The sequence below is a fragment of the Capricornis sumatraensis genome, chromosome 16 (assembly GCF_032405125.1).
Source record: "Capricornis sumatraensis isolate serow.1 chromosome 16, serow.2, whole genome shotgun sequence".
In the NCBI taxonomy this organism is placed as follows: Eukaryota; Metazoa; Chordata; class Mammalia; order Artiodactyla; family Bovidae; genus Capricornis; species Capricornis sumatraensis.
Window position 1 is genome coordinate 50601288 of NC_091084.1, and position 16860 is coordinate 50618147.

At 38.0% G+C, this 16860-nt stretch overlaps 1 protein-coding gene across 1 annotated transcript; it reads right to left on the bottom strand.

Moving 5' to 3' along the window:
* Nucleotides 1-420: 420 nt before the first annotated feature.
* On the bottom strand, nt 421-1380 carry LOC138092181 (olfactory receptor 51G1-like). Its single transcript, XM_068988022.1, has one exon. The coding sequence runs from the start codon at nt 1378-1380 to the stop codon at nt 421-423; it is 960 nt and encodes a 319-aa protein (XP_068844123.1).
* Between the last annotated feature and the right edge of the window lie 15480 nt (nt 1381-16860).

The window sequence follows — 16860 nt, forward strand, 5'->3', positions numbered from 1 at the left end:
CCACTTGCTTACAATTTGACTCAAAATATGGAGTGTGAAGTCTACTTTGACATAATGGAAAGAAAATGTAATGAGCTATCAATATCAATTCTGCTGTGTATTATGCTTTTACCATTGAGTTATTCAGTGAATTTCTCCATTTTAGTTATAACATAGAAAATTGGACTTCCCTTCAATGGAAAATATCTCCATAAAATATTTGAAAAAATTAACCCCACTTATTAATTCTCCTGACACAAGGGTTTTTAGATGCTTTAAAGCTAGGAAATAATGATAGAAACTGAAATGTTTTTCTTGAAGGGACATGTGGAATTTGTGAGCTATTATATAATTATTATATACCAAATGTGTCCAAGAATTTCTAACAGGTTAATCTTTAGGATGAAGGCAATGGATGCAAAAGTTGAAATATCAGAGAATCTAAGTGAGAGCAAGCTGTATCCTTTTGGATAATAATATCCCTAGGAAGCCTTGGCGAATCTGCTTTGTCTTGATGCTATAAATAATTGGGTTGAGAACCGGTGGAACTAACAGGTAAATATCTGCCATGATAATATGAATAATGGGAGAGGAATGTTTTGCAAAACGATGCACTAAGGACAACCCTATCATCGGCACATATAGAATGAGCACAGCACAAATATGGGAGACACATGTACTGAGGGCTTTGAGTTTCCCTCCCCGGGATGCAATGCGCAACACAGAGTGGAGGATGAAAGCATAAGATAAAAAGATTCCTAGAGAATCTACACCCCAATAAAATGCAACAACAAACAAGCCATACAAAACACTGAATGAGATGTCAGAACAGGCCAATAGGATGACATCTTGATGTAAGCAGAAGGAGTGGGAGAGAACGTGGGAGTGACAGAAAGAAAATCTGGGGATACGAACAAGAACAACAGGGAGGACAGTGGAGCATCTGATTACGATGAAGACCCCTATATAGATAGTGCATTGTGGGGTAAGTTTACTGGAATACCTCAAAGGATCGCAGATGGCAACATAGCGGTCAAAAGCCATGGCTAGGAGCACAGCTGATTCCATTAGAGAAAAAGTGTGAATAAAATACATCTGGGCTACACAAGTATTCATCTCAATCTCCTTAGCATCAAACCAGAAGGTTCTCAGTACTGTGGGCAGGGTGGAGATGGACATGCCCATGTCCGTGAGGGACAGCATGGCCAGGAAGTAGTACATGGGCTCATGGAGACTCTTGTCAGTGTGGATGATGTGAAGAACTGTACAGTTGCCCACTATTCCAATCAGATAGAACACACAAAAGGGGATGGAAATAAAGTGTTGAACATCCTCGTAGCCAGGAATCCCAGAAAGGTAGAATGAAGGTGTCTGTCCAATACTGGAATTAGTGCCTGTCATGACATTGTTCCAAGGGGCCATTTTTCTACCATTAGAGTGTGAACTCCTAAAAGGAAGAAAAACATACAACATTGAGAAGATAGCAGGTCATGTTTTTATATTAGGTTTTATCTTAATGTTTGCTTTGTAGGGGCATTATTCATACAGATTTAGAAATTACTTTGAATGATGTTAATACATTACTGTTTAATCCACCTGACCTGCCTCCTGAGAAACCTATATGTAGGTCAGGAAGCAACAGTTAGAACTGGACATGAAACAATAGACTGGTTTCAAATAGGAAAAGGAGTACATCATGGCTGTATATTGTCACCCTGCTTATTAAACTTATATGCAGAGTACATCATGAGAAACGCTGGGCTGGAAGAAGCACAAGCTGGAATCAAGATTGCCGGGAGAAATATCAATCACCTCAGATATGCAGATGACACCACCCTTATGCCAAAAAGTGAAGAGGAACTAAAAAGCCTCTTGGTGAAAGTGAAAGAGCAGAGTGAAAATGTTGGCTTAAAGCTCAACATTCAGAAAACGAAGATCATGGCATCCGGTTCCATCACCTCATCAGAAATAGACGGGGAAACAGTGGAAACAGTGTCAGACTTTATTTTGGGGGGCTCCAAAATCACTGCAGATGGTGATTGTAGCCATGAAATTAAAAGACGCTTACTCCTTGGAAGGAAAGTTATGACCAACCTAGATAGCATATTCAAAAGCAGAGACATTACTATGTCAACAAAGGTCCGTCTAGTCAAGGCTATGGTATTTCCAGTGTTCATCTATGGATGTGAGGGTTGGATTGTAAAGAAAGCTGAGCACCAAAGAATTGATGCTTTTGAACTGTGGTGTTGGAGAAGACTCTTGAGAGTCCCTTGGACTGCAAGGAGATCCAACCAGTCCATTCTAAATGAGATCAGTCCTGTAAAGAATGATGCTAAAGCTGAAACTCCAGTACTTTGGCCACCTCATGCAAAGTGTTGACTCATTGGAAAAGACTCTGATGCTGGGAGGGATTGGGAGCAGGAGGAAACAGGAACGACAGAGGATGAGATGGCTGGATGGCATCACAGACCAGATGGACGTGAGTTTGAGTTAACTCCGGGAGTTGGTGATGGACAGGGAGGCCTGGCGTGCTGCAATTCATGGGATTGCAAACAGTCAGACATGCCTGAGCGACTAAACTGAACTGAACTGAATCCTTAAAATGATTTGTGATTATTATACTGTTATCTGTCAATCTTTTAGGCTGCTGATTCTGGATTTTGAATGATTCATAGAATGTCCTTTCCACCCCTAAGTGTATAATATAGTCTCCTCCATTTTCTACTATTATTTTCATAGGTTAGTTTCAGTTGTATCATTTACTTTTATTTTCGATTGTGATGTAAAGGTAGAATATTTTCCCAGACGCTGACTTCTCTATGTTAAGCATGCATTTAGCATTCACTTCACTCTGACAATGACACTTAGTGGAGGCGTTTTAGAATGAATGTCAGGAAAAAACTTAGGCAATAAATGAATAAAGTTTGTTTTATCCAATGGAAAAAATCACACAAGACTAATCAAGCCATACAGGATATAAAATTGATATTTCAAAAAAAGAAAAAAACACTGCATATGCAGCAAGTAGGTTATCAATTAGAGAGGTACATAAATCAGCCCTCAAACTGATTTAAATGTGAACCAGAAGTCCCAAATCATCTAAGGGTAAATAAGTGCCTACCTAATTGACACAGGAATGAGGTTCATGAAATTGTACAGGAGACAGGGATCAAGACCATCCCCATGGAAAAGAAATGCAAAAAAGCAAAATGGCTGTCTGGGGAGGCCTTACAAATAGCTGTGAAAAGAAGAGAGGTTAAAAACAAAGGAGAAAAGGAAAGATAGAAGCATCTGAATGCAGAGTTCCAAAGAATAGCAAGAAGAGATAAGAAATCCTTCTTCAGTGATCAATGCAAAGAAATAGAGGAAAAGAACAGAATGGGAAAGACTAGAGATCTCTTCCAGAAAATTAGAGATACCAAGGGAACATTTCATGCAAAGATGGGCTAAATAAAGGACAGAAATGGTATGGACCTAACAGAAGCAGAATATATTAAGAAAAGGTAGCAAGAATACACAGAAAAACTGTACAAAAAATATCTTCACGACCAAGATCATCACAATGGTGTGATCACTCATCTAGAGCCAGACATCCTGGAATGTGAAGTCAAGTGGGCCTTAGAAAGCATCACTACGAACAAAGTTAGTGGAGGTGATGGAATTCCAGTTGAGCTGTTTCAAATTCTGAAAGATGATGCTGGGAAAGTGCTGCACTCAATATGCCAGCAAATTTGGAAAACGCAGCAGTAACCACAGGACTGGAAAAGGTCAGTTTTCATTCCAATCCCAAAGAAAGGCAATGCCAAAGAATGCTCAAACTACCACACAATTGCACTCATCTCACATGCTAGTAAAGTAATGCTCAAAATTCTCCAAGCCAGGCTTCAGCAATATGTGAACCGTGAACTTCCTGATGTTCAAGCTGGTTTCAGAAAAGGCAGAGGAACCAGAGATCAAATTGCCAACATCTGCTGAATCATGGAAAAAGCAAGAGAGTTACAGAAAAACATCTCTTTCTGCTTTATTGACTATGCCAAAGCCTTTGACTGTGTGGATCACAATAAAATGTGGAAAATTGTTCAAGAGATGGGAATACCAGACCACCTGACCTGCCTCTTGAGAAATCTGTATGCAGGTCAGGAAGCAATAGTTAGAATTGGACATGGAACAACAGACTGGTTCCAAAGAGGAAAAGGAGTACGTCAAGGCTGTATAGTGTCACCCTGCTTATTTAACCTCTATGCAGTGTACATCATGAGAAACACAGGGCTGGAAGAAGCACAAGCTGGAATCAAGATTGCCGGGAGAAATATCAATAACCTCAGATATGCAGATGACACCACCCTTATGGCAGAAAGTGAAGAGGAGCTAAAAAGCCTCTTGATGAAAGTGAAAGAGGAGAGTGAAAAAGTTGGCTTAAAGCTCAACATTCAGAAAACGAAGATCATGGCATCCAGTCCCATCACTTCATAGCAAATAGATAGGGAAACAGTGGAAACAGTGGCTGACTTTATTTTTGGGGGCTCCAAAATCACTGCAGATGGTGACTGCAGCCATGAAATTGAAAGACGCTTACTCCTTGGAAGAAAAGTTATGACCAACCTAGACAGCATATTCAAAAGCAGAGACATTGCTAACTAAGGTCCGTCTAGTCAAGGCTATGGTTTTTCCTGTGGTCATGTATGGATGTGAGAGTTGGACTGTGAAGAAGGCTGAATGCTGAAGAACTGATACTTTTGAATGTGGTATTGGAGAAGACTCCTGAGAGTCCCATGGACTGCAAGGAGATCCAACCAGTCCATTCTGAAGATCAGCCCTGAGATTTCTTTGGAAGGAATGATGCTAAAGCTGAAACTCCAGTACTTTGGCCACCTCATGCAAAGAGTTGACTCATTGGCAAAGACCCTTTTGCTGGGAGAGACTGGGGGCAGGAGGAGAAGGGGACGACAGAGGATGAGATGGCTGGATGGCATCACTGACTCGATGGACGTGAGTCTGAGTGAACTCCGGGAGTTGGTGATGGACAGGGAGGCCTTGCGTGCTGTGATTCATGGGGTCGCAAAGAGTCGTACATGACTGAGCAACTGAACTGAACTGAATTGACACAGTCTCAGGGATTTGGAGTTCGGTTTCTCTTTCATATTCTCCACCAAGGTTTATTTATGTGCACCTACCCTGCAATGAGGCAAGAATTTTAAGTAAATTTCTATCATTTGTTCCATGGATATAACTGATTTGTGAACTATGTTAGTTTTCTTAATCCTGGAGCCTTCCTTCAATTGTCAGTGGAGTCCCAACTATTTTTCTACTGTTGCCATCTGTGAACACAGTCTTCAGACATCTCTGACAGCCAGGAAAATATCAGCCATCACAGACTCATGATCCCTAAGATATTAGAATGAAGTTAACCCACCTTCAGGCTGTGATCCCATGATCCACTATAATGGCAATAATCTAATGTCCTTCTTTTTTTTTCCTGCTCCTTTGTTCATTTTCCCTCATGATTCAATCTGTCTTTCATAAGAGTAAGTTGGCTATTAATGGAGATCTCCTTATAGAAAAGGTAAAACAGATGTTATTATCCATGAATACTTAAAAGTATTAATGAGTCACAATCACATCCTAATAACTAAGAGTTCTTTTAGACTCATAATTATTTATATATTTATTATAATATTGGAACCTTGGAATATGAGATCAACAGAGACTTGGTTATATATGAGTAACCTGAGGTTCAGAAATATCATTGAGCAAACTAAAGACCAATTTTGTTTAGAATCCAAGCCCCTGATTCTAAAACTTTACTAAAATATCTTGACTCTATGTTCAGAAGGTAGCCTCAGTTCTGTCCTGTAATGACCTTCCATAGCACACTAGGAAGTGTGTATTCTTGCCGCCTTTTAAAAGGTCCTTCCTCCTTAGACTGCAGGACAGTTTTACAAGGTTTCCCTTAGTAATCTTAGGAATTACTTATCTTTTTCTGAAATTGTTTCCAAATTTTACTTGAAAATGTGCAGTCTTCTCACTTTCCTTTAGAGTTTTAACAAAACAGTGGCTTAGAAGAAAACTGAGAGAGATAGGCCTTAAAAGAAAAAAATTTTGCTCGACAGAGAATGGAATGAAGGGGGAAGAGTTGTGAGAATCTCTGCCATGGTCAAAACAGAAATCAGATTGATTATATTCTTTGGTGCCAGAGATGGAGAAGCTCTATACAGTCAGCACAAGACTGGGAGCTGACTGTGGCTCAGATCAAGAACTCCTTATTGTCAAATTCAGACTTAAATTGAAGAAAGTAGGGAAAACCATTAGATCACTCAGGTATGAACTAAATCAAATATCCTATGATTATACAGTGGAAGTGAGAAATAGATTCAAAGGATTAGATCTGATAGAGTGACTGAAGTACTATTGATTGAGGTTTGTGACACTTGTACACAGAGACAGTGATCAAGACCATCCCCAAGAAAAATAAATACAAAAAGGCTAAATGGTTGTCTGAGGAGGCCTTACAAATAGCTGAGAAAAGAAGATATGCTAAAGGCAAAGGAGAAAAGGAAAGATATAAGCATCTGAAAGCACAGTTCTAAAGAAAGCCTCCCTCAATGATCAATGCAAAGAAATAGAGGAAAACAATAGAATGGGAAAGACTAGAGATCTCTTCAAGAAAATTAGAGATACCAAGAGAATATTTCATGCAAAGATGGGCTCGATAAAGGACAGAAAGGGTATGGACCTAACAGAAGCAGAAGATATTAAGAAGAGGTGGCAAGAATACACAGAAGAACTATACAAAAAAGATATTCATTACTCAGATAACCATGATGGTGTGATCACTCACCTAGAGCCAGACATCTTGGAATGTGAAGTCAGGTGGGCCTTAGGAAGCATCGCTACAAACAAAGCTAGTGGAGGTGGTAGAATTCCAGTTGAGCTATTTCAAATCCTAAATGATGATGCTGTGAAAATGCTGCACTCAATATGTCAGCAAATTTGGAAAACTGAGCAGTGGACACAGGACTGGAAAAGGTCAGTTTTCATTCCAATCCCAAAGAAAGGCAATGCCAAAGAATGCTCAAACTACCACACAATTGCACTCATCTTACACGCTAGCAAAATAATGCTCAAAATTCTCCAAGCCAGGCTTCAACAGTTTATGAACCATGAACTTCCAGATGTTCAAGCTGGATTTATAAAAGGCAGAGGAACCAGAGTCAAATTGTCAACATACGCTGGATCATCAAGAAAGCAAGAGAGTTCCAGAAAAACATCTACTTCTGCTTTGTTGACTATGCCGAAGCCTTTGACAGTGTGTATCACAACACACTGTGGAAAATTCTTAAAGAGATGGGAATACCAGACCATCTTACCTGCCTCCTGAGAAATCTGTATGCAGGTCAAGAAGCAACATTTAGAACTGAACATGGAATAGCAGACTTGTTCCAAATTGGGAAAGGAGTATGTCAAGGCTGGATATTGTCACCCTTCTTATTTAACTTATATTCAGAGTACATCATGCGAAATGCCAAGCTGGATGAAGCACAAGCTGGAATCAAGATTGCCAGGAGAAATATCAATAACCTCAGATATGAAGATGACACCACCCCTATGGCAGAAATTTAAGAACTAAAGAGCCTCTGATGAAAGTGAAAGAGAAGAGTGAAAAGTTGGCTTAAAACTCAACATTCAGAAAACCTAGATCATGGCATCTGGTCCCATCACTGCATGGCAAATAGATGAGGAAACAGTGGAAACAGTGTCAGACTTTATTTTGGGGGCTCCAAAATCACTGTAGATGGTGACTTCAGTCATGAAATTAAAAGACACTTGCTCCTTGGAAGAAAAACTATGACCAACCTAGATGGCATATTTAAAAGCAGAGGCATTAATTGGCCAACAAAGGTCTGTCTCTTCAAAGCTATGGTTTTTCTAGTAGTCATGTATGCCTGTGAGAGTTGGACTATAAGGAATGCTGAATGCTAAAGAATTAATGCTTTTGAACTGTGGTATTGGAGAAGATTCTTGAGAGTCCTTTGAACTGCAAGGAGATTAAACCAGTCTATCCTAAAGGAAATCAGTCCTGAATATTCTTTGGATGGACTGAGGCCAAAGCTGAAACTCCAATACTTTGGTCACCTGATATAAAGAACAGACTCACTGGAACATACTCTGATGCTTGGAAAGACTGAAGGGGGCAGGAGAAGTTGACAGCAGAGGATGAGATGATTGGATGGCATCTTCAACTCAATGGACATGAGTTTGAGCAAGCTCTGGGAGTTGTTGGACAGGGAAGCCTGGCGTGCTGCAGTCCATGGGGTCACAAGAGTCAGACACGACTGAGTGACTGAAATGTACTGAACTGAACCGGAACAAGAATGTTACGTTATGAAGCTTTGGTCTACAAAATGTACACTATCATTACTCTAGCATCCTGCCCAACATCCTCCCCAAGTGCAACAATTCTAGTCAAATTAATCAATAATCCCTAGTCACCAAATCCAAAAAATGTTCCTGTTTTCATTATAACTCTCAGCGGTATGCGAAACTAATGACCATGTTCTCCTCTGAAAATATTTTACATATATACTATTTCTTGAAATCATGCTTGCTTTATTTCCTCCTACCCTACTAATTGATCTATTTTATTTCATTAAAACTTCATTGGTTCCAACTCTAGTACCAGATTTCTAAATACTAAAAGTACCCAAGTGTTCCTTCTGTTTTCATTTCTAATACATAGCTACACTTTTTTCTAAAATATTCTATTCAGTAATTGCTTTAAAAAACTATCCACTGGTAACTTCACCATACATCTCTATCCTTAACTCTCTACTGATCTCCAGAGTGATATCAAATAGTCTATCAGATGTCTCTGTTTTATGTCTAAAAAACACAAGAAAGATCACATGGCCAAGAAGGAACTCTTGTCAATAGCCTTAATATTTCCATCATAGTAAATGTAACTCATGCTACACAATTGATCAAATGTAAAAACTTGCAGAGAAGGCAATGGCAACCCACTCCAGTATTCTTGCCTGGAGAATCCCAGGGATGGGAAAGCCTGTTGGACTGCCATCAATGGGGACTCACAGAGTCAGACACAACTGAAGTGACTTAGCAGCCTAGCAAAACTAAGCTTTGTCCTTGATTATTAAAATCCATGTCCTCTCATTTCAAGGTCCAGAGTACTTTAATCTATTCACTTCTGTTGCTTACCTCAGCATTCCTTTTCTATTTTATTGGCCACTTAGCTAATTTCATTTCTTCCATTCTTACGTCATTCCTCAAATCAATTTTCCTTAGAGCAATGAATTCTTAAAGACACAGGCAAGTCAGTTCATTTCTGTGTTTCAGTTCAGTTCAGTTATTAAGTCGTGTCCGACTCTTTGCAACCCCATGAATTGCAGCACGCCAGGCCTCCCTGTCCATCACCAACTCCCAGAGTTTACCCAAACCAATGCCCATTGAGTCGGTGATGCCATCCAGCCATCTCATCCTCTGTTGTCCCCTTCTCTGCCTGCCCCCAATCCCTCCCAGCATCAGAGGCTTTTCCAATGAGTCAACTCTTCGCATGAGGTGCCCAAAGTACTGGGGTTTCAGTTTTAGCATCAGTCCTTCCAATGAACACCCAGGACTGATCTCCTTTAGAATGGACAGGTTGGATCTCCTTGCAGTCCAAGGGACTCTCAAGAGTCTTCTCCAACACCACAGTTCAAAAGCATTAATTCTTCAGTGCTCAGCTTTCTTTATAGTCCACCTCTCACATCCATACATGACCACTGGGAAAACCATAGCCTTGACTAGATGGACCTTTGTTGGCAAAGTAATGTCTCTGCTTTTTAATATGCTATCTAGGTTGGTCATAACTTTCCTTCCAAGTAGTAAGCGTCTTTTAATTTCATGGCTACAATCACCATCTGCAGTGACTTTGGAGCCTAAAAAAATAAAGTCTGACACTATTTCCACTGTTTCCCCATCTATTTCCCATGAAGTGATGGGACCAGATGCCATGATCTTAGTTTTCTGAATGTTGAGCTTTAAGCCAACTTTTTCACTCTCCTCTTTCACTTTCATCGAGAGATTCTGTGTTTAAAATGTATAAATTGCTGCTCATTATGTCTGAAAAAAAGGGAAGCCATTGTCATTATTTATAAGAACCTTCTTCCTTATGTATAGAAAAAGGGAGGTAGATTATACATGTGATTTTGCCCAGGCTCTCCTTTCAATTCATTATGTGCCCTCATGCTCAAATCCCCTAGATTGCCTCTTACACAGTTTACTAGTTTTAATCTCATTTCCACTCTTATTCCCAAATTATATTCTTTCCTTCTTTCTTTTTGTATAAAATAACCCAAGGCCCTTTCTCATAATTCTATTCAAATATGCTCTTCTGCTTATCTAAAATACCCAAACACATCTCATCTCACATTACTGCATCAAGTTATACAATTTTTTTCCTACAAAATTCATTACTTTTTCACCTCACTCAAACTCCCTATCTCCAACTACCCATAACCAATCTCTTTCCCTGAGCCACAGTTATCCACTTCTTTCCATCAACAAAGTGATAGCTGTTTTGCCTTCCAGCTTTGCCCTTCTGCCCCATAACAGACTTACTCCTCTGTCTGTTGGCCACTTCTGTTTATTCATCATTTAAACAACTTTCACTGCTTTGGTTTTTTGCCCTTATTTAAAGTGCTCAAGTTGGAGATAGTGTTTTCTAAGGGGTATTGAACCTCTCCAGCTTATACATCTGTGATGAAAGAAGCTTTTCATTTTTCCTGGTTATATGGGGTCCCTGAAGGCCTGAGGGAATCAGAGCCACTAATGGTACATTAAGGAGTAAGGGCCTGTGAGCCTAAGGGATGGATGTTGTTCAGGATGAGACAGAAGGAATTTCCACAGGAACAGAGAAAGCCTAAGGGAGGCACAAGTGGACAAATGCAAGGAAACTCTGACTCTACCTCTGATGGCTGCTGAATTTAGATACACAATGGGAAGTTGAAGGGTTCCAACTGAAAACTCCTTAGTGGAATAAAATAACTAAGAATAGTAAGACTACACAATAAAATTAAGGGACTACAGAACTAAAATAGATATTAGAACTGGGCGGCTTTTGACACCCGGCCTCTATGGGATCTTCCCTAGATGGACAGGTGAATCATAAATAGATATGTTTTTAGAGGGACTAAAATGGGTGTCAGTAAACTCAAATTCTGATTTTATTAAAGAGCTATGAGATTATTAGTGCCAATAACCATCTGCCAGAACTGTACACAAATCCTGTAAACTTGTGTAATATTACATGTCATTATCCTAGGCTTAAATTATTTCTAGTTTAATTTTACAGAAAATATTTGGCTGTAGCATAACCAAGCAGAAAAGAAAACACAGATATGTAACATAAGACTAAAATTAAAAAATAATAATACAAGAATAAACAGAGAGGATTCAAAAATATAATTTTTAGATAGGCTTTAAAATAACTGTGAATAAAAGTATTCAATAAAATAGAAAGTAAGATTTAAATATTCAGGAAGAAACTGGAATATTGCTTAAATTTCAAATGAAAATTATATAATTGAAGAAAGATAATTATAATTAAAGATATAATATTCTTTTTTATAAGCATTAGGTATCATTACTTAACTCTAACTTCTTAAACATTTTGGTGGTATAAATATATGTTTACTAGTAATTTTCTGTCAAATGGATACTAAAATAAACATATATTTGAATCTTTTTGAAACAAAAAATATACATAAATTAATTAGTTATAATTATATATATAATTAGCTGCTGCTGCTGCTGCTGCTCAGAGAAGGCAATGGCACCCCACTCCAGTACTCTTGCTTAGAAAAGCCCATGGACAGAGGAGCGTGGTAGGCTCCAGTCCATTAGGTCGCTAAGAGTTGGACCGGACTGAGCGACTTCACTTTCACTTTTCACTTTCATGCATTGGAGAAGGAAATGGCAACCCACTCCAGTGTTCTTGCCTGGAGAATCCCAGGGACAGAGGAGCCTAGTGGGTTGCCATCTATGGGGTCGCACAGAGTTGGACATGAAAGGCAGCCCACCAGGCTCCCCGTCCCTGGGGTTCTCTATATATTATAATTATTAATCAATACATATATGGACTTTAGTCCACCAGGCTCCTCTGTCCATGGGATTCTCCAGGCAAGAATACTGGAGTGGGTTGCCATGCCCTCCTCCAGGGGATCTTCCCGACTCAGGGATCGAACCCAGATCTCCTAAGTCTCCTGCATTGGCAGGCAAGTTCTTTACCACTAGCACCACCTGAGAAGCCCATAACTAGTTACAATTATTCATTAAATTGTATAATTACTTACACACACACACACACATATATATATATATATATATATATGTAATGTATGTATTTATATAATATATAGCATTATATATATAACATGTACTATATATATTATACTATATATCAATTATTAATACATATACATATATATTTAAAATCTATACTTGAGACAAAGCATAAACACACTTTTAAAAAATAATAAAAGCAAACCCTTTAGCAGGGAGAATAGTGGCTTCCTAAATATATCCACATCCAAGTCCTAGGAACTTAATGTTACTTCACATGGTAAAGGGGTATTCAATGATGTCTAATAAACACCTCAACTTAAAATATGGAGAATGCTCTAGCTTATCTAGGCAGGTCCAGTGTAATCACCAATTCAGTTCAGTTCAGTCACTCAGTCATGTCCGACTCTTTGTGACCCCATGAATCGCAGCACGCCAGGCCTCCCTGTCCATCACCAACTCCCGGAGTTCACTCAGACCCATGTCCATCGAGTCAGTGATGCCATCCAGCCATCTCATCCTCTGTCGTTCCCTTCTCCTCCTGCCCGCAATCCCTCCCAGCATCAGAGTCTTTTCCAATGAGTCAACTCTTCACATGAGGTGGCCAAAGTACTGGAGTTTCAGCTTCAGCAGCATTCCCTCCAAAGAAATCCCAGGGCTGATCTCCTTCAGAATGGACTGGTTGGATCTCCTTGCAGTCCAAGGGACTCTCGAGAGTCTTCTCCAACACCACAGTTCAAAAGCATCAATTCTTCAGCACTCAGCTTTCTTCACAGTCCAACTCTCACATCCATACATGACCACAGGAAAAACTATAGCCTGGACTAGATGGACCTTTGTTGGCAAAGTAATGTCTCTGCTTTTAAATATGCTATCTATGTTGGTCACAAGGGTCCTTAAAAGTGGAAGTGGGAAGTAGCAGAGAAATCAGTGTTTTAGTGATACATGGTGATAAAAACTTAATTATCCACTGTCAGCCTTGAAGATGCAAGGAGACTCTGAGCTAAGGAATAGGCGCAGCCTCTAAAAGCTGGAAAGTCAATAAAATTGATTCTATCCTAAAACCTCTGGGAAAGAATGAAACCTTTAGTCCAGTGGCATATGTGTTGAATGTCTAACATACAGAATTAAATAAAAAGTTTATGTTGTTTTAAGCCATTAAATCTGTGGTAACTTACTATGGCAGCAATAGGAAACTTAATTCTGATAGGATTCTAAAGAGTATTTGGGAAGAAAAAAGACAATTAGTAGAACTGATCTAGTCACTATTTATGAAACTGCACATAAAATTATACAATTTTACTTTCAAACACACACCCCTGAAAACTGTCAGGTAACAGATCATAAAATAATTATGAAATTACTAATTAATAATCATCAGAAAATGGAAAAATTTGAATCGTTGGAGGAGTGAACTAGAAGGTCCAAAAATACATATATCAAGAAAGGTAAAAGAAGGTAAATAATAAATGAGAGGAGAAAATACTTTAAAAATGAGTAATAATTACTAGAGTTAAGGAAACACACAAAAAAAACAAATTTGTAGGACACATGGTATAGAAGAAAAAATAGATTTTAAAAAAACTTCAATGTTAAAGAAATTAACTGCAATCAAACTCAAGATAAAAATTCTAAGCTTTCTAGACAGCAAATTCATGTTGGAAAATAACTTTTTATTTCCTGAAATATTATGTTCCCTTATTTGTTTATTGTTGATTTTAACCACTACACCAAATATTCCTAAAATGAAGGACCTTGTCTGCTTTATTACATTTCTAGTCTCTAGACTATTACTATGTCCTAGTACATATAAAAGAGTTGATTTGATGACTAACATAGTTGTTTTTATGAATAAATTCAGGAATATGAAAAATTTCCATATGTGTGATAATGGAGCTAGAGATCATAGTTTCTCTGCACAGCAATGTTCAGAGCAGTAGATGCACATGGTTTTGTGAACTTTTTATTATTTCTATCATACTACATGAAGAATTAGTCTTGATAATTTTTCCTAGTTAGTAAAACAATAAAATAATACATATATTCAGGAACTGGAGAATGGTTAAGTAAACTATGCAACACAATTCAATGACATATTTTGTGACCATTATAATTACAATTATGAAAACGCTATCATTTCTTTTAAGAAAGATCTCTTCCATTATATTTTCTGAGAGGAAATTAGGAATTACATGTACTCAAATAAGTCATAAATTATTACATAAAGCCAATGTTGCCAAAAATTTGAAAGAATTTTGTGAAACAAGCATATCTCTAAGTATTTGTGACCAATCAATATATCCCTAATGAAATTACTTATACAGTGAGACATAATCCAAGCAAAGAACTATCTGTTTATTCCCATCTTCCTGGCTCTTGTGAAAGTGGTGTGAGAATAACTCAATCCCCTGCTCAAGAAGCTCAACTCTGGTATATCTTAGGCTCCACAGGGAATCCACACACATGTGGGCCAATTTCTTAGCTCCTGGGAGCCTGCGATCCTAGAACTATTAATATATTTGAGGTTAATTGAGAAGAAGTAGATTTGAATTATGACAAACCTGTTCTGATGATACAGGACAGGTGGGGTGAAGGATAATACAACCACCTCAGCATCTTTATTCGTTACTAGAGTTGTGGAGCAAGAGGCCCTGGGTTTTTCATCAAGGCCAAAGGGATCAGAAAACAGAGTGATATTAAAATTTAATGACAGTGATATTAAAATTAATTTAAAATTAATGGTTTAGAATAGTAGGTAGTGAGAAAATGATTGAGTGATGATTAGTATCTTCTATAAATAAACATCCTCATTGAATTGACAAGATGTTATAAAATATTTTTTATTACATCTCTCTCCTTATTTCTGTCAACTCATGGTTTGTATCAAAGCTAATATTCCTTGACCACTAGATCCTACTCCTCTAGGATTTTCCTTTTCTCCAAGAGCTTAGTCTTCCTATCTGATCATATCTCTAGGAAAGGCATGGCTTTCAGTTGGGGTTCTCTAAGAATAAGTAATGCCACTGAAAAGAGGAGACATAACAGTAACTGCTCCTTGACCTGTTCAATCAAACTCCGGGGCGAAGTACCCATATCAGCATTTGGCATGTACAACAAACTCAAGAATAAGCCATGTTATCAAATCTATTTATTTGGGAGATAAGACTGAAGAAATTTAGGCTGTGCTACAGAGAGAGGTACCTGGGAGGACAGAAATTGTGTAAGTATTACTTTCTTCTCAGATTCTGCAACAGGGATGCTACTTGCACATGAAGTCTAAGTATATATTATTATTGCTTAAGTGGAAGCAGGAGCTTTGTGATCCACTGAAGAAAAGTCAGTTCCTACAGTGACAATATGACAAAAGAAAAAAAAAAAATCCAAGCAAGTATGTATGGGCCTGCTCTTACTTTTTTATTTTTTTTCTCACTTGTTTGCTATATCCCACTTTTTATATTTTTCTCTTTCTTCTCATCATTTATTTTCTCCTGTTTACTCAAAATTATTACTGGTGTTATTTTCAAATTCCTAATTCAAAGTTTTGTTATTTGATTTTATCATTTATATAACAAAAACAATGCAGTCCAGGAATTTATTACAAATTTTAGAATTGGAATTATGCCATGCAGATGGCATGTTTTCATATTTTATAATTACATAAGGGGGTGTTGCTCTGAACTTGATTTACCCTTTAAATGAAGAGCTATTCTGAAGAGGAAACTTAACTGCACAATAATGTATGTGTTGTGTCTACCCTTTACATGCTAATATCTACTTTCTAAAATTTTATTTGCTGAAGTAAAGCTATTATTCAAAGTAAATCTTAAACCATATGTATTAAGACAATTCACAGCTTCATTAGCAAATAATTTTAGATTTCCCTTATTGTCTTTTCTCTTATTCAATTTCAAATGAGAAAGCTCCTCAGTGGTTGCCAACTCCAAAACTGAGAGATATGTTTATTTCTGCCCCCATGCCATCTTCTAGGTGTTAGGACTTCTAGTCCTTATTAGCTCCCTGGCCTACATTTGAATTAGGCAAACAGCACAATTATGAGAAGTTATACATCTATATATTTCCTAACAGAAGTGTACTTATCTGCTAAATTAGCTCTCTGGTCATCTTGGAATATGAGTGATAAAATATGCACTTATCATTTTGCAGGCTCTACTCCCTGTATTTTCAACTGTTTTCCCTTATTTTGATTTATATCTCTCCATGGGTAAATGTGCTGCCACTGTTGCTCTTATATAGCTGGTCTATAAACGGCCCTCAGAATTAACAGTGGTACTTGTCAGCATGACACAATTTAGCTATATATTGCTAAATTACAATACCTCCAGAACTCTGAAGTTTGAAATTATCAGATGGACAGGATGAAGAAAAGAGGCAATGTTTGAAGGAGAAATGAGATATTGGTTGAAAGCGGATGATTATAACCTGGTTCAAAATAGTTACCTTCCATAGGAGGAAGGTGCCTCTTAATTTTAACATAATCTGAAGAGACAAATGCAGAATATGTCCTAATTTAGAACCTTCTGCTAT

What these genes read in the sequence shown, in the direction of transcription:
- LOC138092181 (XM_068988022.1), bottom strand. Translation starts at nt 1,380, where the DNA reads ATGACAGGCACTAATTCCAGTATTGGACAGACACCTTCATTCTACCTT.